The sequence below is a fragment of the Falco peregrinus genome, chromosome 8 (genome assembly GCF_023634155.1).
Source record: "Falco peregrinus isolate bFalPer1 chromosome 8, bFalPer1.pri, whole genome shotgun sequence".
NCBI classification, from domain to species: domain Eukaryota; kingdom Metazoa; phylum Chordata; class Aves; order Falconiformes; family Falconidae; genus Falco; species Falco peregrinus.
In genome coordinates, this window is record NC_073728.1 from 7,213,897 (window position 1) to 7,240,969 (window position 27,073).

At 43.9% G+C, this 27,073-nt stretch overlaps 1 protein-coding gene across 14 annotated transcripts in view; it reads left to right on the top strand.

Annotated features, from left to right (window-relative positions):
• HDAC4 (histone deacetylase 4) overlaps window positions 1–27,073 on the top strand; it is a 267,150-nt gene that overhangs the window by 139,953 nt on the left and 100,124 nt on the right. For 8 of the 14 annotated variants that reach the window (XM_055811560.1, XM_055811563.1, XM_055811562.1 and 5 more), the window contains 3 exons: window positions 2,601–2,845; window positions 18,988–19,138; window positions 24,063–24,183. In XM_055811560.1, coding sequence (XP_055667535.1) covers window positions 2,601–2,845; window positions 18,988–19,138; window positions 24,063–24,183 — 517 coding nt within the window. Of the gene's footprint in view, window positions 1–158; window positions 226–2,600; window positions 2,846–18,987; window positions 19,139–24,062; window positions 24,184–27,073 lie in introns of all 14 variants that reach the window. The other 6 variants (XM_055811564.1, XM_027792338.2, XM_027792345.2 and 3 more) reach the window with 3 other exon arrangements.

Consider the following 27,073-nt stretch of genomic DNA (forward strand, 5'->3'; position numbering starts at 1 on the left):
TCTCAGCTCAGAGACAGTTACTCTCTGTAACGCTCTCTCCCCTCTTTTTTGCATCTTTATTTTCAAATAAAAGCAATGATTATTTTTTTTACCGTGCTTTCGATTTCCTACACTAAGCTGTAATTTCTTTACTAAACAATATTTCTCTGCTTTTGAAGAAGTGATGATGTTCTCCCTGAAATTGGTCTTGTGGAGACTGAGCAAAATTTCTACATTCATCTCTTGGTATGTGATAGTTTATTTTTTCTCCTTTCCACCCCCCCACCCCGTTTGTTTTCCCTCTTGAGCTCCAGCAGCTTTGGCCTGGCTGTGCTTTTTAAAACCCCACCACGTTGCCCAACATCCCCCTTTCCAAGGAGCCACTGTCTAGGATGGAGTTGCCTTTCCAGTGGTCCCTGTCCCTGCACTGTGTCTTTGCCCTTGGCAGCCGGGCAAAACACCCCAGATTTTTCTGAATTACTCCTCTATACATTTTAATTTTATTTTTCTGTGCACCTGTGCTTTATGTAGCTTCAGATTTTACCAGCATCAGCTTTTTATGCATTTCTCAGTTACTGCCAAAGAAATAAATGGATAGCATTTGGGGAGAACCCTATTAAAACTGTTTCTCTGAGGTTGATGATGCTAATGTCCTGACAGAGGTTAGGCATGGGCATTTGCTGGGTATCGTGCTCAGAGCTCTGGGCAATGGCACAGAAGGGAGACAGTGAAGTGGCTTGTGTGAGCAGGGCTGCGTGCCGCGCTCAGTGCAGGGTCCTCGTTTATTTCTAACAATTACAGTTGATTCCAGGTGACCTCTGAGGACACGCTGCTTGGAAGGACTCTGCACTCCTCTCTCACATCCTTGAGGAGGTGGCTGAAATCAGACCTAGGGTTTAATGATCAGGCTTGAAGTGAAATATGAGTTTAATTTTGTATAAAATGAAAGTTCCTTTTCAAGTACTGTTTTCATGGGCAACATATAGGTGCTAAAAGCTGGCAGTGCATCTTAGTAAAACTTTTCCTTAAGCCTTTTACAGTTCCTAAATGTTTTCCATGCTTTTTCCTTTTGAATTGGGAGTTTATTTCACCAGCTACTTAATTTGTAGGCAGGGAGAAATCAGCTTTTGTGTAGTAATACTGCCTTTACCTTTGCTTTGGAAGGATGTCTGTTCTGCTGGGGCTGGCCTCATGGTACCTATGGTTTTGTATAGCACAGCATCTCTACCCCCGTGAGATCTCATAGCCTTCCCCAGGCGTGCGCAGGAGCTGCAGGCTCCTGGGCAAAGCCCGGGTAACTCTTTCAGGTGGAGTAGATGTCATAGCAGATGTGATCCAGCTTCGGTGATGCTACTGATGCTCCCTCCAACTTTGCACAAACATATCTTAAATATTAAAAAATAAAATGCTAGATAAAATAAAAACCTCAGTCAACCAAGGAAAAAACCCACAATCTTTATTTTCCAGGTTTTTTGAATGTCAATGTTTTTGAAGGATTAGCCTTTTTCATTCTACAGATGATGATCATTCAAAAGTACGGGAAGAGTTACTTGAGTGATTGCCTTGTAGAGAGACGCATTGAATGTGGCAAATGTATGGAGTACGTGTGAAACGCAGAACTGTCATTCAGGTGGAATTTAGAATTTTTTAGTCATTCATGAGATGGCAGAAATTCTTTTTTTTTTGTGGAAACAAGCTGAGTTCAGTTATTGCAGAAGTATTTTTTGTAGTTGTCTGCTGCTGCCCTGTTTTACGACAAGCCTCTTGTCTTCAGGGTTATGCTTTTTCTGTAGGCAAAGAACTGATCTTTACCATACAGATAATCAAGGTGATAGTTTTCCCTTTTTTCTTCCTGTAGCATACATCTATCTCTTGGTACACGTACTGTTGTCTGCCTTAGTTTTGGTTGTGCTCCAGGTTTGTCCCACTTGGTGTTTAAGTGACAGGCAAGTCTTTGCATAGTCACCATTGGGGCACCTGCTTCCTATCACTGCCTGCTCTGCTCTGCATCTGCTGCCTGTGAGACCCGTTGGCACCTTTCTGGTGGCTGCAGTGCGTAAGTCTAGTCTGTCACCAAAGCACTTAACAATTTTTCCTAGATGCTTCATTACCCGTTAGCTTTTGGCTAAGCTTCTTTCCAGAACTGGTTGTAAAGGGTACTGCACATAGTGTTTTTCTGCATAAATTTCTTAAATTTGAGACCCTTGTGTTCCTGACCACAGGAGTCAGTTGATCCATTGTAAGTCAAGACTGATCCTTTCTGTGAAGTCTTAGATTAATCTTTATCCTTCTTATTTCAAGTGATGCTAGAAGTGTGGAACAGAGGTGTACATTTTGAACACATATACATAGAATGGTATGAACGGTATCAAGGAGGGTGATGTTGAAGTCCTTTGCTTTTAGAAAGCACACATTTATAGGAGATGGTGGCTGGAGGAAAACTTCTTGAACTCTGAACTCCTGTCATGCTTTTTTATCATTTAAAAAAATGGTGCAAGTTTAATGGTGGTGTTCTTGATTCAGTCCATGGTTCCTCAAGGTCTTTGCTGGGCACAGTATGAGACTTAGATCCCTGTGTGAAGGGGAAATACACTTATCGCTCCTCTTGTGTTTTCACATAGTTGATGTGACCACAGCACTGCCCTTGCAAGTTGCACCGACTTCAGTCCCAATGGATCTGCGCTTGGACCACCAGTTTTCCATGCCTGTGACGGAGCCGACACTGCGGGAGCAGCAACTGCAGCAGGAGCTCCTGGCACTGAAGCAAAAACAGCAGATCCAGAGACAGATCCTCATCGCTGAGTTCCAGCGGCAGCACGAGCAGCTCTCCCGGCAGCACGAGGCCCAGCTGCATGAGCACATCAAAGTAAGTGATGGGCAGCCCTGTGCTGGGTGGCGTGTGAAAGCATCTCCTCACAAGGAGGAGATGCACAGACTAATTTATTTTGGGGCTAGAGATACTGTGGTGGACTTGGTAACTCCTGTTTAGAGAATGGTCTTTTGTAAAGGGATGCGAGCACCCAGATGTAAAAGGGGGATAGAGTGGAGGAGAGGAAGCAAGGTAAACTGCTGTCATGTTAAATGTTATCCACCTGTCTGCATATATTCAGAAGTCCTGTGCCTCACTGCCAACAGGTGGCTTGATTTCCCTGGATTTGGGAAATTTCAGTAGAATTTAACCCAATGGGAGGGCTTTTAGGTCACGTGTTACTAATATCACATCTTTGGGAGTAGAATATAAACGTGCTGGGCATATGCCATTGGTGCAAGGTGCAGACCAAATGTTTGGACCCTAGTGTCTCCGCAGGTGTCACGGGTGCGGGTATGTCTGCACACCATGAGATTTTTTCAGAGTTGCACAGTGCAAGTTAGGCACCGGCCGGGTGCTGTGCACGGCTCTGTCGCACGGGATGGAGAGTAAACTTAATGCGCAGGATAAGTAGGAAGTACAGTTTAGAAGATGGCTGTTGCATAGTGAAAATGTTAGACATTATATAAATATTTCACAGTGATAGACTATTGCTATGGTAACATAAGCTTTCAGAATTGCTAATATGCTCTCTTTTCAAAGGGGGATTAGCGCTGCACATGGTAAATAGCGTTAATGTAATATTAAAAAGCAACCTCAATTCAACCTTATATAACTTTCATTTTAATACAAAATACATGTCAGAGTGGGGAAGACAGGATTAAAAGTTAATGGTGTATTATTTACAGACTTTTCAAACACAGATATGAGCCTCGGTTTGTAAGAACAGTTACTGTTTGAAGACTGATTAACAGCAAATGCCTGTGTCCTTAGTGGGCCCTCTGCGTTCTCTTCAGGACAAAGGCGTGGGGAGATGTATGTGTGTAAACACACTTAGATATACACTCATATGTGTGTATACATTATAAGTGTACATATGCACCTGTATGCATGTAGTTACGTAAGCATACACACGTGTCTGTATGTACGTGTTCATGCACAAACAGTATAAGAACTGTGATGGCATCTGTGGTTCACGTAGCACGTTCAAGAAGAAAGAATGGGAAGTTTCTGTGACAAATGTTTCCATTATTTCCTTGTAATTACTTGTGCATTTGGGTATTTGTCTTATCAAAAATAAGAAAGGGTCATTCAGATTTAATGGACAAGCTCAAAGCACTGATGATAGGAAAATATTTGCTCTCATTTATGTTAAAGCTATGACCGATTCTGGTAAAAGTCTGCATTAGAAGGAAGTAGAGATCTGATTTTGAGAAGCCAGTTAGCACAGTATATCTAAACCATTAGGTAATTAAGTTCTTCCTTGAATGTTTAAGCGTGGCTAGATGAAAAACTTAAAATAGGAATGATACAATCCTGTATGAAAAGAATGACCTGCAAGGTGATCTCCAATAGGAGGAAGTGTGTCATTGTGACCAGAATTGCTTTAAAAATAAAACAGCACATTATTGACATAAACCACATGCTATCTCACAAAGAAAATAAACCTAAAACCATACACCGACATGTAATTATGATGCACTTTCTTTGTGAAAACATACTTCTTGCATTTTTGTTCATAAGGCAGCCAACATTTAGGTGGCTTTCAGGTTAAACCAATTTTCAGAAACTGGCAACTTTAAGTCCAGTGACTGTAGGTGCAGAGAAGCTATTATTTTATCCAGAGGACTAAAATTTATAATCTCATATTTGGAAATTGAGCTTTGAGCTGTCCAGCCCCTTTATGGCTCATGAAAAAAGCAAGGAGAGATATTAAAGGGAATAAAAAAAACATTCATCCTGTGTAAGTGAAGCACTAGAACTGTAAAATTTGGTATGGAAATAGTGCTAAATGCAGATGCAGAGCTCTTTTTGGAGAAATTCACGTGTTTTTTAAAAAACAGCTCCTCAGGGTGCCTAGTAAACATCCCATGTGTGCACATACACGCATGCACACCGTGCTGCTCAACACGTGCAAGGGGGGCCTTGCTCTTGCACGTAAATTGGATCAAGGAAATGCTTTCTACTGCTTCTCTCATCTTTTGCTGCCATGGGCAGGGAGAGCACAGCATGCAAACTTGCCTGTTTTGTGAACGGTCTAAGCAGTTGTGCTACTGCTGGGCATGTCTGGCATGGGGATGCGGTCTGTCATCTTTTCTGTTTACGCAAACACTGAATCTTTAGACTAAATACATGAAGGAAACAGCAAACTCTTGACATCCTCTTTGGGAGCTCAAAATAAGTTAGCTTCATTTGATGATTGGCTTATGGCGTCACTGATGAGATTAAGAATTTCATTAGTCTTGTCTCCAAAGTGAGGTGTTCAGTATGCAGCAATAGTTAAGGCTGAGCGATGTAGTGTGAGTCTTCAGCTGGAACTGGTTTGTAGCCCGGGTTTGCGGTATTGTAATGAAGGTGTCGTCTCTCCATCACTTTTACAAACATTCATTCCCAAGTTTCTTCTTCAGGTGGAGGTGAAGTCTCACTTTGGGTAAGAAAAGGCTTGGGGGAACCTACACCAGCCCAGATTTCTGTGGGTTAAGACTGTATGTAATGATTGATGACTAGAGGGGGCTTGCTGTGGACGGTGTCTGCCCGGGCCTCAGCAAAGCCGTTGGTGCAGTCTCCCACAGCATCTCCTGGGGAAAGCGGCCGGGCCGGGCATGCTCTGCGCTGGGTGAGAGCCGGCGTGGCTGAGCCCGCAGTGCCGTGGGGAATGGAGTCACATCCCGCTGCCACCGGGCACATGCGGGGCTCCCTGGGGCTTGGGGCTGGCCCTGCTTCACGCCTCTATCGACGGTCTGGGCGAGGGGGTGGTGGCCCCGCAGCCAGCCTGGGGTGGCACCGTGCGGGGGAGCGCGGGGCTGCCCGGGGCAGGGGGCTGTGCAGGGGCAGGGCGCAGGCCGGGCCCAGGGCCCGAGGCCACCGTGTGAGGGTCCCCAGGGCTCAGCGCCGGGCCCTGCCCGCGGGTCACCCCAGCCCCAGGCAGCGCCGCAGGCCGGGGCACAGCGGCTGGGCAGGGCCGGGGGGAAAGGGCCCGGGGGGGCGGCTGGGGCCGGCTGGGCACCAGCCCCCGGCCTGCCCGGGTGGCCGAGGCGGCCGGCAGCGCCCTGGCTGGTGTCCGGAGCGGCGTGGCCGGCAGGGCCGGGGCAGGGACCGTGCCCTGCGCTGGGCACCGGTGCGGCCGCCCCTCGGGCCCCGGGGCAGCTTCGGGCCCCTCACGTCAGGCGGGACGCGGAGGGGCTGGAGCGTGTCCGGAGCGAGGTGGGAGTCGGTCCCTTCTCCCTGGGAACGAGTGACAGGACAAGGGGAAACGGCCTCGAGTTGCGCCAGGGGAGGTTTAGGTTGGGTGTGAGGGAACATTTCTCCACCAAAAGGGCGGTGAAGCCCTGGGACAGGCTGCCCAGGGGGGCGGTGGGGTCACCATCCCTGGAGGGGTTTAAAAGATGTGCAGCTGTGGTGCTTGGGGACACGGTTCAGTGGTGGGCTTGGCAGTGCTGGGCTATTGGTTGGACTTGATGATCTCAAAGGTCTTTTCCAACCTACATGATTCTAGGATTCTCCGATTTATTTGTTCACCTGTTCCTGTACTTGAGCAGCATTTTCTGTGCTTTACCCTTACGCCTGTTTCTAAATCCTAGCGCTTAGAATTCCTAGATAGTAAGCATGTTTTGGATATAGTAGAGCAGCGTGTCCGTACAGTTACGCATGCACAGCAAATATTGCATTGGATCCCTCTTTTGTCAAGACATTCAGGTTTAAGTACCTTTGTAGTCTTCCACCTATAGATGTTGAATAGTTTTGTCAACAGGAATACAGTGGCTGGACATCTGTTGTAAAAAGTAAAAAATAGTTTTGATGCATTTAAGCAGCTCTTCTGTATTTTGGGCAGACATATACAGCCAGCATTGCTAAGTTACAGCAAGCAACGCTATGAGGGTTTTAAGAGCTTACTTGTTTTACATCTTATGCATTTAGCTAGTACAGGAGGAGTCATGTTTTATGTTTGTTTTCTTTCTTCTATTACTGTGGTGTCATTGTGAGCAGAGGAACTGTTCTGATTCGCTGTGAACTAAGTAGAGGGGAACATCTCTCCCACCCCCAAGCAAAGCACTAGTGTAAGAAACATCTTAAGGTCGTCTTAAGTAAATGAAATTTGGCTTGAAAAATGCTGAAATGTCTGTCTTGTTTTTCTTTTCAAGTAGATAACTTTTTCCTGTTGAAATCTGAAGTTTTGGCATTTTCCAGAACTTATTTTTATTCCGGCTGCCTGTTTTAATCCTCTGGCCTAGTGCAAGAGGAGAAGATGATGGGATGGCTGCAGTCCTGCCTGCACGTGTGATCCGTTCCCTTGTGTCCCCCCGAGCAGTCCTTGCTTTTATAGACATTGTGTTTTGGAAGATATGGCTTCCACATAAAGGTGACAAATTCCAGAAGACTCTGCAATTTGGAGAGCTAGGCTACAAGTGAAATAATATGGAAAAGAAGATGATGGACACAGAGCTCGGCACATGGAGGGAGCGGGATCGTTGTATGCAGACGAGAAAACCCTGACATGTTTAGGGAAAATAAGCCGAGCCTTATGAAGACTTCACACCATACGGAAATAGGGAAAACTGTCTTTCACAACTCCAGTGCAGCTTTGCAGATTGCTGAGGCTTGACATCTGAAAGTGGTGCGGGAAAAGAAGCCAGAGCTGATGAGCACCAGAGGCTGCTGCGGGCTGGCTGGAGGCAAGGGTGACAGCTCCTCTCTCCTGTAGCTGCCTACCTTCAGGGAGACAGATTTTCCGCTCCATCGTGCCTCGCCAGATGTGTAACAATATTTATAGCCTTCAAATCTGCCTTCCTAAACAAAAACAATGATGGAATAAGGAGCTTGGCGTCTGGGTCATTGCTGGTGAGGCGGTGGAAAGCCTCTCCACAGGTCCCAGTGTGAGCTTTCCTTGACCTTTGATTGCAAAGGAATCGGCAGTGAATTTTTTCCTTTGTGAGTCACTCATTCCCGGCCAAGATCAGCTGGAAGTTACCAAAAGCTTTTCCATTTGCCTCCTGGTCAAGGGCCGGAGCGAGATGATTGAAGAGGGATAGAATCCGCACTTTGGCAGGGCGAGAGGCACCTTGGGAGGTGTGAGCTCAGCAGAGGAGTGAAGGATGTGGTGGGTAGTGCGGTTAATCTCTTCTGTCCCTGTGCTGCCCAAGCTCAGAGCAGGGCTCTTCCCAGCTCTGGCTGTTTTATAGCTAAAGCCGGAAACTTATTCAGGATGCTGACGCACGTCAGCATTAGCACATGACAACAGACACCAGAAGAGTCCTGATGGTGATGGGATAGCAACACAGCCAAGCAGCTGAGCCTCACAGCTCCTCATGGACCTGAAATCCTAACCTGGAGACATGCAAACTTGTTAATTCTGTCACACAATGCTATTCCCGGTTTTCCCATCATCTGAGAAAAGGATATTTGTGTGCATCAGTACCAGAGGTGGTGCTAGGCTGTACATGCAATGTATACAGGGTGTTCAGAGAAGTCATGGCTTTCCATCTAATTAGCAACAGCAAAAGGAGCTTTGTAAAGATGTTCACTGAGGAGGGATTCTGAAATTGGTTTGTTTTTTCTTTTAACAGTACAGCGATTTCCTACAGTTAGCAGTATGCTATGCTGCTTAATGGCTTTATGCCAGTAAATAAAAATATGTGGAATGTTTTCAGATATTGGATTTATATATATAGCAATGTTCAGATAAAGCCTGATGAAGTGGTTTTATTAGTTTTTGCTGGTTTTAGATGACTTTTTTTTTTTTTTTCATCAGCATAGCTTCCAAGCCCTGACTGAGAGGTGGTAACGCATCTGAGGTGTTAGCCCTGTGTTGGGAGACATGGGGTCAAACTCTCTGGCCACTCCTTATATTTGTTTTGGAGAGTAAAAGTCTTGCAGGGAATCTTCTGGATAGATTTTGTAATGCTGTAAAGCAAATGTAATTTTTTTTTCCCCCAAAGATGACTACATTTAATAACTGTCGTGTTGATGCTAAAGTGAGAAACTGTTGTTTGCTTTCATTTGGAGCCACCTGCCCTTGGAATGACAGGTTTGCTTGTAGGATAGCTCATTGGGCACAAATCACATTGTCTTTTAGCGTGGCTGCTTTCAGTGTAGCTCTGACAGTGCCTAGAGCCTCTTTTTGGTGGCCTCTCCATGACAGTTCCTACTTTACAGGAAAAAATGTGCTTGTTTCAAATCCACTGATGGGGTTGGTGTCATCTGCTTCACCCTTGTAGCTGCACTAGGTAGCACCTTCCCCATACCCCCAGGTTAGGGACGCTGAAGGGTAGTGCCTTGGTTCCTGCAAAGCATCCCCTTTCCCCTGTGACCTGCTGCTCATGTTGGACTCTGGAAGGGCAGACTTCCATTTTACCACATCCCCCATACCCCAGCTCCTGTTGCTGAGCGTGTCTGTTCCATCCTTCCTGCCTGCTGCAGCCAGTGCAGAGGGACTCCCTTCGCTCAGTTTTGTGCCGCTCTTCTGCAGAGTGCCCATTTCTTACAGCCTGCATCGTTTTCAAGAGAAACTTAAAAAGCGAGGAGATACCAGGTGTCCACCTCTGTCTGTATTTTGACATGATAGAATTATTCATCTTAGAAAGCTGCGGCTGGGTACAGTTGGTGGTAAAAAACCAGACTGAACATTTTGTGCCTTGTTACTACTTGAATGTATTGTACTGTGCTCTCTTGCTATTTCTGGAAGGCTTCCTGTTCTTTTTCGGTGACCTTGCCTCGTTTTTCTGTTTCATGGAGCTGGCTCCAAGACTTAGACCTGTATCCTGCAAAACTTCTGACAGAAGTAACCCTAGGGAAAGCTTTAGTATGATCAGAGTATTTGCTGTCTTTGGAGGGTGGGAGGTGACTTTCCTCAGCCTCAATTCAAGATCTTTTCCAAGAATGATGAGGACAAATCTGCGTGCAGAGAGGTGGGTAGTGTCAACAAATTCAGACAGCAGCTTGGACATCTGTAAGCCCCATCTCTCAGTTGAAGTAGTCATGCAGCAGCCTGATTTAATTTGAGTTTCTTCCTACCTAGCGTTGGTGGTTTCTGGACTGAAGCTGAATTGCTCAGCCAGGAAGGTTGTCTGCCCTGGTTCTTACAAACCTACTTCAAAACTGGTAAAAGAAGCATATTTCCTTTTGGTTTCTTCTGAGATGGGCCATGGTTTGTTGGGAGGAAGGAGCAGAACAAGAACTCCAGTTTTCTCCCACTTTTGAGGTGCGTAAACCAGTGTTTGAGATGCAAAAACCTCAGTCAAAAGTGAAGTCTCAGATCTCACTGCAGTCAGCGGACATGGTGGCTTTCATCCTGTGAGACCCTGTACTGGTGTCCATGGAGTCCGCTGGTACAGCCGGATTTGTCCTCCTTGTACCAGTCTCTTTGCTTTGGAGCTTACAGCTTTCGAGCAGAATATCGAGGTTTTTTGAGCCATCAGCAGTGGGAGATGAAAAGTCTGTTGCCCCTGGTACTCGGCTGCTCCACATTCCTTTGGTGAAGCCAAAGAAGAGACATTCACCCAGTGCATTTTCTTGTTAATTAATCTTGTGAAGTTGGGAGTTCAATTGGGCTGACTTATGGGTGTTCTGAAAGCTGAATGTCTGACGTAAATGGCAGAAATGGCAGAGTTCACTGGCTGACAGATAACAGGATCTTTTTTTTAGTAGCACATGCTCACTTTTTCTGTGGAGTCTGAACAGCTTTTGAAGTGGTCAAATTTCTGTTCTTTCATCCTTTGTAGCATAAGTTTGTCACCCAGCAAAATGCGTGTGGGGCACAGTGAATATTTTTTTTTTAAAAAAAAAGCCAGAAACCTTATGATCTCTATTCAATTTGGAATTTCAAAATAAACAGCAGAAGGAATATTTTTCAGTTCACATTCACTTGGGAATTTTCAACTCTGATTTTATCTTATTTTTGAACTAGATAAAATAGATTGGAAGTAGTCAAAGAGAACACATAGAGAATCAGGGCAGGAGTAAAGAAATACCCAAGTGGATCCTGCTATTATGCTGGGAATATTGACCTGTTAATATATTGCTGTTGCTGATAAATTAACATTCATAAACTTGTAATTCCTGTTGCTGAATATAGTCTCTTAACAATGTTGAGCTGGTGTATGGGAGAATGAAGTTGCATTTAAAACATAAATCAGGTTGTGAAAAACTTCACTCACGTACACACAATGTGAACAACGTTGGACTAATCTCCTTTTGTTTCCTGTTTAACTGGCAGTGGTGGTGTATAAAAATGATAAGTATTTGGTATTTGCATTGATGGCATGTTACCTTTAAACACAACACTTCTGCTGGGCTTGCACGAGCATCAGATGATGTTAAACATTTGTTCCTAGCCTGCAGCCTTCCTCTGGGCACCGCGGGTGCTGAGGCTGTCACTGCCTCGTGTCAGACGAAGAGCAGCACTTTGCAATCTGCTTTACCCCCATGTCCACCCGCTGTCGCATGGAGCTGAACCCAAAATCACACAGTAATGGCAGCTGATGCTGTGTGTCAGCAGCCACGCTGCCAGCGGTGCTGTGGATGCAAATACTCCATTTTCACTGCTTTTCTTCCCTCCCACCCCCCTTTTTTAACTTGGTGGTTTGAGAAGCCCAGCAGGAGCACTTCGGTGAGGCCTCCCATCTCTGCCAACTTTCTGGTTCGGTCACTTTTCCTTCACATGGGTGATTGGGAATGGTGGATCAGTGGATGCAGTCACGCTCTTCCTTTTCTTTATTCATAGTTCCTTCTTTGATATCACCAAAATGCAGTGGTGGCTCCTCTAGCTGGTCCCATTATAGGATCTCTTTATCTTACATCTCCACTCCTAATACTGGTTTTAGCCTAATTCCAACTCCTCTGATCCCTACACCCCAAAACAGTTCACAAAGGACATAACTGCTCCTCTGAGGACTGAGGTCTGATTGCTTATGGCATTATAAAATCTCATTTATCATTAAACATCCGGGGCTCCTTATTTTAGAGGACAATTTATAAGGTTCTTTGATTTACAGAGATTCCGTATTACCATCCATGCTTGGAAGGATGTTCCCTGCTCCTGGTGCAAGGTGTACGGATCTATCCTCCCCTTCAATAATAACAACCATGCAAAGCACAGCAGAGGCATATGCAGAAGAGTTTTCCTCACCTTTAGCAGGGAAAACAGGAATAGGAACTGAATATGCTGGATACTATGAATGGAACTCACTGCTTTCTAGAAAGGCTCTTGGATACTCTGCTTCTGGAGGAATGCTAAAAACTAGACTGGAGTGGCAGTCAGGGAGCAAAAGGCACACACGAATGCATTCCCAGTGCTTTATTTTTGCAGATATTCAGGGCTTAGAGGGACGAAGCTGCTGTGCAAGCTTTCAGCCTTTTAGGAGAGATGAGTAGTAATGGCATGGGAAGGAAACTAGAATACAAAATTACATATCCATATATAAGCTGTGCCAAACCTATAACGTGAGATCTTTTCACCTAGAGCTGGCAATCAGGGAACATAACCATCGTTCTCTTTCCTGGAGACATCTGAGCCTCATAAACTTGAACACCAGACATTCTCAGTAGGATATGTCTAACCGAGATCAGTCTCTTGCCCAGGAAGCTGTCGGCTGGGAAGGATCATTTCCCTGCACAGCGAAGAGATGCTGCCCACGGGAACTTCTGGCACAGGGCTGCTTGCTGTCAGACTGCCTGATAGCTGGAAGGGGCACGCCGAATATATGTTCAGCCGCTGATGTGTCCAAGAAAAGAAATGATAGACTTTCATTCTTCTGAGCTGTGCTTTCAGATTTCTGTGTCTTGGCTTCTGCTGAAAACCACAACTTTCCCCCCCCCCCCCCCCCCCCCCCCCCCCCTCATATCCCAGTACAACTGATTAATTCTAACTAGCCTCCGGTGCTCCAGGAGATATCTGAAACACGCCATGACGGAGCCAAGAGAGCAAATCCTGAAACTGGAGCCACAGCCTGAGACTTCAGTAAACAGGATGGAGAGAAGATGAAGCAGAGAGTCCAGCCAAAGGAATGTCCAGCATTGAGATCGCTCTAAAATAACCCAATACAACAGTTCTCCCAGAAATCTGTCAACATCTGTGCTTTGCTTCCACCCATAGTTGATGATTTTTCAGAGATGATTTGATGTGTAGGTGTGTTGGTGAGTTCTTTCTTGATCATCACCTACAATTTTCCTTTATTTTTACAGAATCTGAACTCCAGATAATTTTAAATACCTGATTGAACCCCTCAAAACAGTAGAATTTTGCCAAAGCAGGTGGCAGATCATTTGCCTTAAAACCACTATCTGCACCAAAAGCCCAGCCTCACTGCCTGCTAGGTGAGAGGACAATTACATGAATCTTGTGAAAGTGTTTACTGGGCTGTGCCTTAGCTCAGCCTTTAAGAGTACAAGTTCAGGGGGTGCTGAGATCTGCTTTGTTGGGATTTTTTTGGTCTTGTCTAGCATTAAGTTGTCGGGTTTGAAGCTAGTATTTTACTTACACATCCTTACAACTTCTTTGAAGGTAGGGCCTCCATCAAAGCCCTGAACCTGTTGTTCAGGGATGGCAGGTGAAGTAGTTGTACAATGTCTTGGAGCTTGCCTGCAAGAAGTCCTCAGACTGCAATCTTATGACGGGCTGGATGGTGCCAGCATGACCTTCTGCTGAGATGGAAACAATGTGTACGGGTGGGGAGGAATGCTGACCCATAGCTGGAGGATCAGGCTGCCTTTCCATCTGTGTTCCTTCGTACCCTAGCTGCCTTGTGCTGGGAGAAAGGAGGAATCTCCTGCAAATACAAAGAGCAGCAGAAGTGCTTGGAGTGATGTCCCACCATGCTGGAACACCTTCAGCAGGTGATCTCTGGCATAGATCAAGATGCAAGTTAGGAGTTGGACGCAACACTAAGCTGCTTTGGATCCCAGGAAACATTTATCAACAATAAGTATGCCAACTGTTGTTAACCCAGGCTTGCATCTGTGATTAACTGCATGAGTAAGGATGAGCTGTCTGGGTACAAATAGTTTTATGCTGCCTTCCACTAATTGCAGTAAGCTATTCAAAATATATATTATAAAAACCTAGGAGCCATAGTCTAAGCTTCAAAACCTCTCCTGCTTTGCAGATTTTAATCAGTTTGACCGTGGCGTGTGAAGTAAATGACAGAAACACCTTTAAAATGACTGTTGTGTGAGAAGGAGGAAACAGAGGAGCATGGGCAGAGAGCAGTGGCTTCGAGAAGAATAAGGTAGTACCTGCAAGTTACTGAGATGCAGGAAGGACCCACGTTCTTGCTACTAGTTTAGCAAATTGAGAAGTGGTTATAGAAGTCTTAATGCAACGTGTCGCCATGAAATACGTTCTCGTTCTTTCTGGTAAATGGGATCTTTGCTGTCAGCACCACGCACTTCCCAGGAGGACACTGGCTGGCTTCTGGGCTGAGTTTGATGGAAGATTTTTGGAGCACTGTTTCCACTTGTTTTTATGCCTGAAGGAAACAGTTTTAGCTCCACTTTGCTTAAAAAGAGGTTTCTTTGTGCAGTGGAGGTTGACAGTGCACTTGCTGATAAGGTGTCAGTCCCTGTTCTAGGTAGACGTGCTTGAGAACTGAAGACAATTGAGGAATGGGATGGCAAAATCCACTGCACCGCCAAGTCCTCACAGCTAGCTGACCGTTGATAAATACTTGGAAATACTCTACATTCTCCTTATTACATTTATTAATATTAATATATGCTAAAGGAGCACCAGCAACACTAACAACAGGTACAGTTGAACATTTATGTAGTCTTCATAAATAGTGGAAGCAGTGACATTAAACATATGCAGGAATCCCCATAGTTATAAATATTTACAAATACTTATTTTGGCAAGAGCACCTAATTCAGATGTTCCTAGCTGCACTCCCTAGTACAGTGTGCATGTCTGTCACACGGTATGCTCCTGAAATTGATAGTTGAATTAGTCTGAATGCAAGGGATTTCCCTCAGCATATCGCTTTGTATTTCACAAATATTTAAATTTCATTTGGGGAAAAACCACACCGCTCCAGCTATGCACAGTTAATACAAGGGTGGTGCGGAGCTGGGGTCGGTTCATTTGCCAGCAAGAGAGATCTAATATGTTACGTGGTACATGAGCAAGGTCTCACTCTGTACTTAATAATCCTTATCAGAGCCACCTAAGCGTCTCTTGGTATGCCGTGAATTGCAGTTCAAGAGGTGCTTATGAATTCCTAACTCAGGCACTTCCCAAAAGACCCGAGCATGGGAGATTGCGTCCCACTCAAATGCAGCTCTGAAACATTTTGCCTTTAGACATCAGCGGGCTTTTTTTTTCCTCCACTGAGATAGTCAAAGGAAGGTTAAATGCCAGACTGAGCCCACAATGTGTGGGTGTTATGTTGCCAGAAGAAGTTTAGCGCGTGGTGCGGGAGGGGGTAAGACCATGCTGCAGTTGGCCACAGACTGGTCTGAACGCTCGCTACCTGTTAAAATTTGCCTTGATTGCTTTAACTGAAATAGAAACTCATTGTTTTCCTGAAGTTTCAGTTTATTTTGTGAACGGGAACAGGTTTTTGTATGTTACCAGATTTCCTGCTTCTCATGTTAGTCAGTGGTGGGTTCTCTTGCTGCTTATGGGTCTTTCTTCACAAAGCATCAGCAGAAAAAAGCATTTTAAAATAAAAAAATTGAATTGTAACCCCCACAAAATATAATATTAGGGCACAGTCTAGCATCAAGTGAGTTTTAAAGCTTATGGTTTTAAAGTTAGGAAGGGCCTTTTTGCACAGAAAACTGATTTAATGTGATAGTTATATTCCCTCTGGCTCTATTATAACAAGATGGGTATCAGGAGCAGTAAGGATGAGCCAATGCAAGCTTCACCATGGGTCAGCACTCCAAATTCTTATCCGAGGTCCTTAGAGGAGCTGTAAAACCTGGACACAGTCTGTGCAGTGGGATTGCCTGAGCTGGGGAGCTGGTAAAGGCACAGCATCGTCAGCGCCCCTGCATTTTGCTGAGCCTGCACAATGTATTTCCTGTCAAATACTGTCTGTGTAGTTTGTTTTCAACCCTAAGCATGGAGAAATATTCATGCCGCAAGAAGACATCACAGTTCAGACAGAGCACCCGAATGAGTTTTCTTCACTCATTTTCTGAGGCTGCAGCAGACACCAACAAAGTGATTTCTTTTTTCTTTTCATGGATACAATTGGAGAGGTTGCCTCATTATATATATTTTTTATTTATTTATATTTTTTCAACTTTGAAAAGATTTGAAAACTATATTAAGAATAGGCTTTCTGGAAACCGGGGTCAAAATCAGCGGAAACAATACATCTCTAATGAAACTTCTATAAGCCATCCAGATACAAATTGGTCTTTTCATTTACATTTCACTACAGATGTCAATGAAAGCACAGTTCCTTCTAAAGCATCCTAATGTATGTAAACCATTGCAGGAAGCATAACACGCAAAGCCTAGGAGACTGCAGATGGAGAGAAAAGGCTCCTGATTTCATAAAAATAACAAAACCTGTTTTAACATATTGTGCATTAAATATTGTTCATTTGCATACTTTCTATGGCTAGGTTATAAAAGCCCACCATGTGGTGGACTTGTTGGAAGTCTGAAAAGATACTCTTTCTCCAAATGGAGATGTGTTAGTGGAAGCTGCTGCTTAATTATAAAACAAAAATAACTAGTTTTCTCTAGGGTTTTTTATTTTTTCCTTTTGTAGGTTTTTAAAGTCTGGGTTTTTTGTTGTTTACATAAAATTCAATAGAATTAGGAAGGGAAACATGGGTGCAATCACTGCAAATTCTGCTGACTGGGGTTCGGTGTTTTACAACAGTCTGCTTGGAACCGCCAGCAGCCGGGACTCCTCCATCAAGATTTTCCAGCAGATAGCCAGGCAGATTGTAAAGTACCTCTTACGTTATTTTTTTGCATCTTTATATAGAACAGTATAATTTTGTGTATCATCTACAGTATATCTGCAACTGAAACATTAGATGGTACAAATTTACAATGCCACAAATTAAAATAAGAAATTGCTGTCAAAAGCATAAATAGAAAAATATGCAAAAGAAGAAGGAAAAATCAGTGTATGTGGGGTGGGAGTCCTGTGTATGTGCATGCTGTCAGGGTTTGGAGAAAGATGGAGCAAGACGTTCTTGGAGGGGGCAGGTTCCCTGTCTTAATAGCTGTGGCTTGTCCTCATCCCTTTCCACATACGGGATTTTGTGAACCTGGAGCAGTGGGTGGTATCTGAGCACAGGCACCCATTAAGTCCAGCCTCAGAGAAGTCTCATCTATCGCCAGAGCGGTAAGGGTTCTGAAGGTTAAGGTTGCCAGCTTAAAATCAATCTGCTAGTTTACAAGCTGCCAATGTAAAGAGTGCGGGGCAGGCGTAAGGCAATCGGGGTGGCAGAGCAGCCCAAGTAGTTTGCCTTAGCACGTATCTTACTGGAGAGAGTGCACATAAAATTGGGAGGCGGTAAATCTTCATTTAAGATATACATATATATATTATTTATTTTTTAAGAAAAAGCAGTTTTCAGTGGATTTCAAGGGGAAGCCCTGTGCCCAGGGAAGTGCCTTTTGCAAACCCCATGGATATCCTTTCTCACCTAGCCAAGTTGCAAGCTGCTGAGACTTGTCATTTGTCACCTGCTTTTCCACAGCCTGGCTTGCTTCTGGCTGGCTGTCAAGACATGGGGTGTTCTCTGAGCACTGACAGGTATCGCCCCAGGGCCCGGCAGATCCAACTGATTGCTCCAGTCTCTCAGTCTCTGGCGGAATACCCCTGGGCCCAAAAAGGACACTCTGGGCTGGGGAGATCCACACCAAGTTTCCTGTGAGGTTAGTGTTTCCATGCTCATCTTCCAGGTGCTGGGATTTGGACACCCCCGCCAAGGGAGGACTTGCAGTGTATGAGGGTCGGAGCCTTTGGTGCTTCAAGTCTTGAACACTCCATTTGATGAAAGCTTTGCAAATCTTGACCTTAATTAGGCAACCTGTCTCTCTGTGCTTTCCGTGAATGTGTGCAAATCGAGAGAGCCAGGATAAATTCTTCCTTGAGAGATTATTGGAAGAATATTTTTTTATATATCTATTGAAGTAATTCTTTTATAATTAAGCTCAGAAACAAGTGGTGGTCATGGCCACAAGGCAGCTAGTCCTTTGGCATTTAGCTTGGTGTATGAGTTTTGCACTGCAGATGGGAAGTAACCGTCATTTGATGAAATTAAAAAGATATAGTTGTCCTAGTCCATGAGAACTTCCCTCATAAGAGAGAGAAACCAGAGTCTAAAGTCATACAATTGAAGGCTTATTCAAAAAAGCAGATGCACAAGGAGACTGAACTGGTCTTGCAAAGCCCATGTTGATGATGGTGTATTTTGCTGCGAGTGCCTGACTTGGTGAGCTCAATGACATTCCTTCAGCATAGGGTTCATACACAACGAACATGTGAGTATTCATCATTAAGATGTCCTAATGGGGTTTTAATTAAAACAGACAATGGAGAGAAAATTCATGTCCACCTGCAGTAGCAGTTTGCACTGGCTCAGCACAGACTCTGGGCACCAGACTCCGGCAGGGCCGTGGTGGCAGCAGACTGCTCGCGGAGAACTGGGGACCTGGATGTACCCTTTGGAAGCAGCAAAGTGATTGGGGAAGCACCTGCTTGGGCGGAAGCTTTTTGTCAGTTTCTCGGATTAGGTGCTTTCTGAACAGGATGCTTGTGCTTGTAAACAGACTGTGAACTGAAACCTGGAGCATATAGTGCCTATGGTTTAGCATAAGTGCTATCCTGAACTAGGAATGGGCTACATGAAATGAGTTGTGGTGCAGGAGCCTCTAGACGAGGAAAATGCCTTTTTTTCCTATGTCTATGAATTAAGCAACATTATTGTCACCTGGTAGCAGCTGCTGGTTTAGCTCTGGGAAGTCTTGACGCTGTTAATTTGTTGTTCTTCCCCTCGTCCCTTCTCCGCAGCAGCAGCAGGAGATGCTGGCAATGAAGCATCAGCAGGAGCTGTTGGAGCACCAGAGGAAGTTGGAGCAGCACCGACAGGAGCAGGAGCTGGAGAAGCAGCACCGAGAGCAGAAACTTCAGCAGCTAAAAAACAAAGAGAAAGGAAAAGAGAGTAAGTAGAGCAAGCTCGCTTGTTTCAGCGATGACAGGTAGAGCAGATGAATGGAAGCCATAAAGCAGCTTCATAAAGCTGGAGAAACCTTCATGCTAGACTCTCTGCAGAGCTTGGCTGCGCATGGAGCTTATGTAAACTGTTAGGAGGTATTGAGGGTTAGAGAGAAATGTATTTCTATGCTTTATCTTCATTTTTGTCTTACTAAATGCCATTTTAGCATTTTTCAAAAGGAAGCGTATCGTCTCTTTACTTGATTTAACATTTTTTGAAGTATTTTTGGCAGCATTCCTAATGGAGGCAGAATATTAAGCCCATAAAATACACCAGATGCACACTGCATTTCTTTTTCTTTCACTTTTCTTAATTTCACTCTCTTAAGATGTAGCGGAGTTCTCAGTTCTTAGCTTTAAAGTGTTTTCATTCAGAAAGTACTTCTTTCATGAGGTTACAGATTGTGGTTGCCTTTCCCACGTGTCATTATGCACTTCACAAGATTCAGTAAAATGATTATGGCCTCACAATTTCCCTTATCAAAGACACTTTGGTTGCTTGTTCGGTTTTGTTTTAGAAGTGAATGGGAGGAAAAATACCTTACCAAGTTGTACTCATTAGGTCTTCATTTCAAATGAAATAAGCCTGTGATGGAAGAAGTGGAGAGGGCTGAAGGGTACCAGGAGATGGGATACTGTTTGGGGACCAGGAAGAAGACAAAGCTCCAAAAAAAGTGTTTTCTAGTAGGAAAGGACTGGGGTCTAGGAGACTTAAAAAAAAATCATCTGAAGGTTGAATTCCTTACTCCTGCATGTGTGTCTTGCAACAGCAGGCTAAGCTGCAGCCAAAATCAGGGAACACACAGACCTACCCCATTATCTTTGCGAAGCTGCTCATAGGAAGTGCAGTGCGGCTGCGTGTGTTTGGGTTGGGTTTTGTTCATTTTAAGTACTAGAAAGGCCAAAGGATCAGATTCTACTTAATAGAAGCAGTTTAACATTTAGGAGTGAGTAAAGGCGATGATAATGCAGGTTTGCTACTCTGGTGCCCAGTTGCTGCCACGTGCGATAGTTTCCATTTTCCTCTTGCTGCTTTGTGTTATTTTCCAGAGTATAAGGCAGTCGGTTCGAGGAGGATGTAAGCTGTAAGCGTCTCCACTTCACCCTGCTGTTCTCATCAGCTGTTGATATTGTATCAATGTTTTACTGGGCCTCTCTGCAAAATTGATATCTGGCTATTCTCGTTAAAGTAATTTGCAAATAAATAAAAATGCCTGATTAGCTGTAAAATGGTAAAAGCATTGAAGCACCTTGTGGGTGAGACACTTAGGTGTAGAGGAAAAAACAGGATTTGGGGACGTTAAGTTGAAAATCCTGTTCCCATGGCTACAGTTTTATTTTTAAATTACTTTTTATTTAAGTACTATGGTGTATAATCATTATAGCATCTCAGCTCTTAAGTATTTATAAGTTATTTTCCTCAGAAAATTTTGCTAAGTGCAACAGAGCTAAAATTGTCCTGATCTGAAATATGAAGAGTGAGTAATAGATGTATAGTTTATTCTCCCTCCTTCCTCTGTCACTGTAAGCCAAAATATATTGCTTTGTACCTTTTAGAAGGCAAATCACAGATCGGTTTATATTAACATACCATCAACTCCTTGCGTTCTCATCTCAGGAACCTTAACCTGTCCCTCGTAAACTGATATCTGATATCATAAAGGTATCTGCTATCGTAAAGCTTTTCGTCAAAAAATGTTCATCATGTGGGCAGGCCGGGCCGATGGTGTGTGAGGGTCCCCAGGGCTCAGCGCCGGGCCCTGCCCGCGGGTCACCCCAGCCCCAGGCAGCGCCTCAGGCCGGGGCACAGCGGCTGGGCAGGGCCGGGGGGAAAGGGCCCGGGGGGGCGGCTGGGGCCGGCTGGGCACCAGCCCCCGGCCTGCCCGGGTGGCCGAGGCGGCCGGCAGCGCCCTGGCTGGTGTCCGGAGCGGCATGGCCAGCAGGGCCGGGGCAGGGAGCGTGCCCTGCGCTGGGCACCAGTGCGGCCGCCCCTCGGGCCCCGGGGCAGCTTCGGGCCCCTCACGTCAGGGGGGACGCGGAGGGGCTGGAGCGTGTCCGGAGCGAGGTGGGAGTCGGTCCCTTCTCCCAGGGAGCAAGCGACAGGACAAGGGGAAACAGCCTCGAGTTGCGCCAGGGGAGGTTTAGGTTGGGTGTGAGGGAACATTTCTCCACCGAAAGGGCGGTGAAGCCCTGGGACAGGCTGCCCAGGGGGGTGGTGGGGTCACCATCCCTGGAGGGGTTTAAAAGATGTGCAGCTGTGGTGCTTGGGGACATGGTTCAGTGGTGGGCTTGGCAGTGCTGGGCTATTGGTTGGACTTGATGATCTCAAGCCTTTTCCAACCTACATGATTCTAGGAAAAACATGACTTCCACAAGTGGAAGATGTATATGAAAGTAAAGGTGTTTTTTTTCACAGGAGAAGAAATGATAGTTGCTCATCCTGTCTTTCCACGGTTAGGATTTAACCTAGAACCGGTCCCGTGCGTTGGTGTTTCCAAGCACTTCTGGGCATGGACCATTCAATTGTTGCTGCTCAGCCAGCCTTGGACCATGGCTTGTCTTGCACTATCTGCTACAATTTGGCCAGCTGTGGTCAGCCCACGCTATCCTTAAGGGGTTTCTCCCATTAATTACCATTTGTTCTGCTCCTCTGCTCTTTCATTGTGCAAACTTCTCCTGAGAGAGCCTGGTCCTGCTTCTGTTCTCCCTCGTTCTCTTCCCACTACCTCTGCATTGTCCTATATTGGGATGCTATTTGATCCTGGGACAATATGTAACTTGATTTTGTCTCTGCTGTAGTAACCTGGCTCAGTGTTTTGGCTCTTTAGAGCTATCCTGTCTGCAGTACTTTGCTCATTGTGGCGCTCTCCTGTTTGAAGTCTTATCAGTTGATCTGCTCTTTGCTCCCTGCTCCTTTTAAACAGTCAGGCCCTCTGAAATGAATAGGCCATCTTCACAGCTTGGTTTTCGCCACCACGCACAGCTGGTCCCCCAGACCGAGCTGCTGTATGGCCTCTTGCTCTCTGGTTCTTTCTCTCTCACTCTCCTTTTACTTTTCTGCGCCTTATGCTTCTATTGGGGTTGAGTGTCTTGCTTTCTGCCTGTTGACTTACTCCATGTGTATGGGCTTTTAATATCTGACTTCTGCTCTTGTCCTGTCTGCCTATACCCCTGCAAGGTGTATACTATTGCATATGTAACAGGTTGTCCCTTTCTGCCTTTGGAGTCCTCTTTAACATCTTTATGGGATCCCGCACAGCACTTCTGCCTATAACAATGTGACTGGGTCCACAATAACCCAGTATAGTATATGAGAAGTGAGTTGGATTCAGGTTTTTTTCTTTTGATCTTTGAACTCAAGGGTCAAGAGCTGAGTAATGGTCGGAAGGTCTTACATGACAGCTTGGTCCATGGGTCTGACATTGCCCAGGGAAGGGGTGGCCTACACATTTGTATCTTGTTAAACATATATGGGGCCTTTCAGCTTCTAATTAAAGAGGAAGACAAGCCAGGGGAGCTTTTATAAACCTCAGGATTCAAAAATGTTTGATTTCAAGTCTTCTAAATAACATCAGATTTATCCAAAACTGACAGAACACAGTCATGTTTGATTATTTTAAAGATGCTAATAGATTAAAGATGACACTTTTGGGGGAGATAAGGCCTTTAAGCCTTAAGCATGAATTTGTCACCTATTCTGGTCTAGCCATGTGGCTTGCTACACTCATATGACTTTATCTCCAGCTCCTCAGTTGAACTTCCCATTGGGCTACATGCCAAATGTACATTTGTAGAGCTGGTGAGAAAGGCAGGGCTCCAAAAAGGTGAATTTTCAAGCTTTGGAACACAGCTTTGGTGGTTGAACAATATTACATCTTCAGGCAGTGCTTTATAGAACTATTGCAGTTTTCTTTACTTGGGGAGATCGAAAAAAATGGTTTCCCCAGTCTGTCAAATGGCACCACATTGCTGAGTAGGATCCAGGAGACAAAAGGTCACCCTGTTGTATTTTAAGTTTTTATTCCCAGTAGAGCAAGCAGTTTTCCTGGCCTTTTCATTCTCTTGTAGCCCAGATATTTTCCCTTGGAATTCTTACTTTACGCCACGGTATAGATGAACTATCATTTTCCACATGTTCTGCTTGCCAAACTCTCTATGCATTACTCCATCAGGAACTGTGCCTGCGAATCTGTTCTGTCAACTGAATGATAATTTTAATCCATCATTGCAGTAAAACAGACTGGTCTCTATTGTGGAGGAAATAATGATTAGAAATTACACAGTTGACATTTTAACTCTACACTACAAAATTACTGACTTTCTTCTTTAAATGTTAGATTTTCTATTTGAAGAAATAGATTGCACACTTGTAAATGAATTGGAATATTATGTAGGTCTTATTGTACACAGATACTTTTGAACAAAGAGGTCCCTATTTACAAGTTTTCAAGACAAAATCTACATACGAGACATTTGTCTCGTTCCCCTTCTGCTTGCAGATGTGACATTTAAAAACTTGAGTGTACACAAGACCCTTTTTCTTAAATACCTTTGATTAAAAGAAAGCTGGAATACCTAGTACAAGTGCTTTACTCTAAGCATACTTTTATGCAAGTGTAAAAATCCTCTTCAGAAATCTTTTATAGTGAAATTATAAATCTCTGATTAAATCTCTGTTTTCAAACATAAGTTGTTATTATATGCAAAGCTAAAGAAAAAAAAGAGAGACCTCCCTACTGCAGGCACTTTGTTGTTTTCTCTTTGAAATAAAGGTTCTTCTTTTAGACTGGAATTCTGACTCTTTTTAGAAATTTAAATTCTTTAAAGTGTGTGAATTGATTAAATAACCTTTTTTATTTTTGACACTTCAGGTGCAGTGGCAAGCACAGAAGTAAAGATGAAATTACAAGAATTTGTCTTAAATAAGAAGAAGGCATTGGCACACCGGAATCTCAACCACTGCATATCCAGTGATCCTCGCTTCTGGTATGGGTAAGTGGTACTGGGCTTATCTTTATGATTCAGCCGGTGCCACCTTTTTTCACAATTGCTGGAGATGTGGGGAATAGACACGATGTGTTTACTGGATGAACCAGAACAGTGATAGATAGAATCAGGGTTTGACTTTGCTGTACGTTACCAAAATCTGTTTTTCAGAGGGTTTCAGTATGAATAATTTTCATGTCTTCTGTGATGGTCACAGTGTTTTTGTGAGTAGAAGTCTTTGCTGGTCATCTTTAATCCATGATTATTCAAACTCTCAAGTTCTACAATCAAGATCAACCTTTATAAGTTCTCTAGCTTTTCACCCAGAATTTTGTCCTGAGGTGTTATAAAACTTGAACTTTAGTGAAATGGGGAAATTACTTTTCATGTTTAGTGAACTGCAACTCAGGATAGTTGAGCTAGTGTTACATTTTTAAAGCCTTTAATGCTTACTGCTCATCTTAATCTCTCAGAGTTTAAAGTTTTGTTTACTTGGCTCTTCTCTGTAAACTGCTGGAAACATCAAATGCATCCTGTCTGCACTTCTAATCGCAATTGCCCCAACAACTGCATTTTCAACTGTTGGCCTTCAAGAAGGTGTGGGGTGAGAAGGTAACAGCTAATGTTATAATGACATGGGAACAAAGAGTGACTTCTTCAGTTATTTAAGATGCACCAAATAACAAATACAGGTGATGGCATTATTAACAAGGCACAAGTTTCAGTTCCAGAAATTCACTTCTTCATTTTCTAAAAGAAAATCAGAAAATATGAGATGATTTGAAAGCTTCCACTACTATAACATTGTGAATATATTTTAATTTATTTTTTTTTTTTTAAAAAAAAAAGGAGTTTGGATGTTGTCTTTAGTGACCATAAAATTCATGGAATTTTGAAGACACAAGTCAAGGAAGTTTTGCTGTGAAATTTGTGTTCAAGCTGGATGTCTGAAAGTATTTTAAGAATTTAAGAAATTAACATGCATACAGAGATGATGAGGTCATAGTCAGAAGATGTTTCCAAATTCAAGAAACTAAGCTGAAATTAGATTTGAAAGATATCCCAGCTATGAGCAAGTACAGAAATGCTGAAGTGTAGTTGGCAGAAAAATCCAAACGTTATTCCAGTAGGGTGAGATTGAGCAGTTTTAATGCATCTCTGAAAATCTAATCTAGGACTTGAAAATTGTATGGTTATGACACTGTTTAAAGTGGTGAAATGTTGTTAGCTTTATGCAAAGATAATATTTAAGGCCCACTAGGTCAGTATCAAGGGTAGTAGAAGAAATAGGAGAAACTGAATTTCAGTCAAGAAAACATAAATATCTTTTCTAGATAACTGATTTTCCACTGTTCTTAATTGAGACTCACCATGAAATTTGGGGATTTTGTTAAAAGCGGTTGAAGACTCTGAGCCACTGCGTTCTCCCATTTTTTTTCCAGTAGGTTAAAATGCCTGTTATGCAAAAGTGGTATAAAGTCAATTAGAATTAAGTATGTTAAACAAGTGCTTCCTTCCAAACACTTTGGTCCTTTGGCCCTAGAGAAACCCGGTACAGAATTGCCATCATAGGTGAATTTAGAAAAGAGAAAAATAAATCTGGGAGTGGGCTGAATTCCTGATGTTTTGCACAGTTTTCAATTAACTGCTTTTTCACCAGGAATCCAGTATTTGGAGATGAATCAAAGAGCAGCAGTCTATAATACCCCTGTACAGTGCGGGGCCAGGAGTGATGCCAGAGGTTATGTAGCCAAGTTATATTTAAGGTTTTAGTATGTTCCCTGCCCTGTTTTAAGCTAATGCTGAGAACTTTCCAAGCACCAATATAGCATTTAGGTTTATTGTGGACGTTCATCAAAACATCCCTTTCTTGTGATGCTCCAGGGATACCAACAGGTAGAGACAACCTACAGACTCTTGCACAAGGGGCCATCCTTTTCCTTCTGGATTTAATGGGCTTACCATCCCCTCATCTGCCCTCCGTCTGTTCTACGGTGGGGAGAGGATCACTCACTATTCTGGTTCCTAACACAAGATGTGAAGAGGGAGGAAAGAGCCTCAGAGGCCTCACAAATCTTTCTAAGGGTCTGTCTCAGTGATAAGTTGCAGGCAGGCATGAGCTCGTTCTGCTCAGCCTTTGAGGAGGGCAGATGGCAGCAGGGCTGCGTGACTAGTGTCTTATCGTGCGGTGGAGGATTTTTAAATGCACCCTTCAGTTGTTAAGGCAGAAGTTGAGGATTTTGTGTTTCCGTTCTATTTAAAAAATACTTTTTTTCAGAAAAGAGAAAACCTTTAAATTAGTATTTATTTATATGGCACCTCACATAGGTTACCAATTCAGTTATAGAGATATTTATGTACGCACATACTTCTAATGTGATTCAATTGGGTGGTGTTTGGATTTAACACACGCAAATGAGGCTTGCAGAAGATAGACTTGATGCTCCTACTGTGAGCAGGCAAGCCAATTAAATGGTAACAGATGCTGAAATAGTCTTTTAAATGACACGCCTGCTTTTAAGCACTTCCTTCGGTCTTATTAAGGTTTGTGAATTCCTTTTTAAAAAAAAATTGAAAGCATTACTTGGAAAAAACAGATCTCCTAAGGGTATTGAACACCACAGTGGTTCTACGTCAATGGCTGTGACATGAAATATGTTCCATTGACATGTGAAATAGCTGCTGTTCCCCTGGCCCTTTTGGGCCAGACTTCGGTTGTCCACTGAGATGTCCAGATGCTTTTGCCTTCAGTGGCTTGTATCTGTTTGAACTTCATTCAGCACTGCTGGTTACTGGTGCAGTACTGGGTGTCCGTTCACAATAGGTCTCCCTCCAACCCTGATGGAGTAGCAGTATTAAACACCAGCCAGGCAGGCTGGCAGCAGTCTTGTGGCTT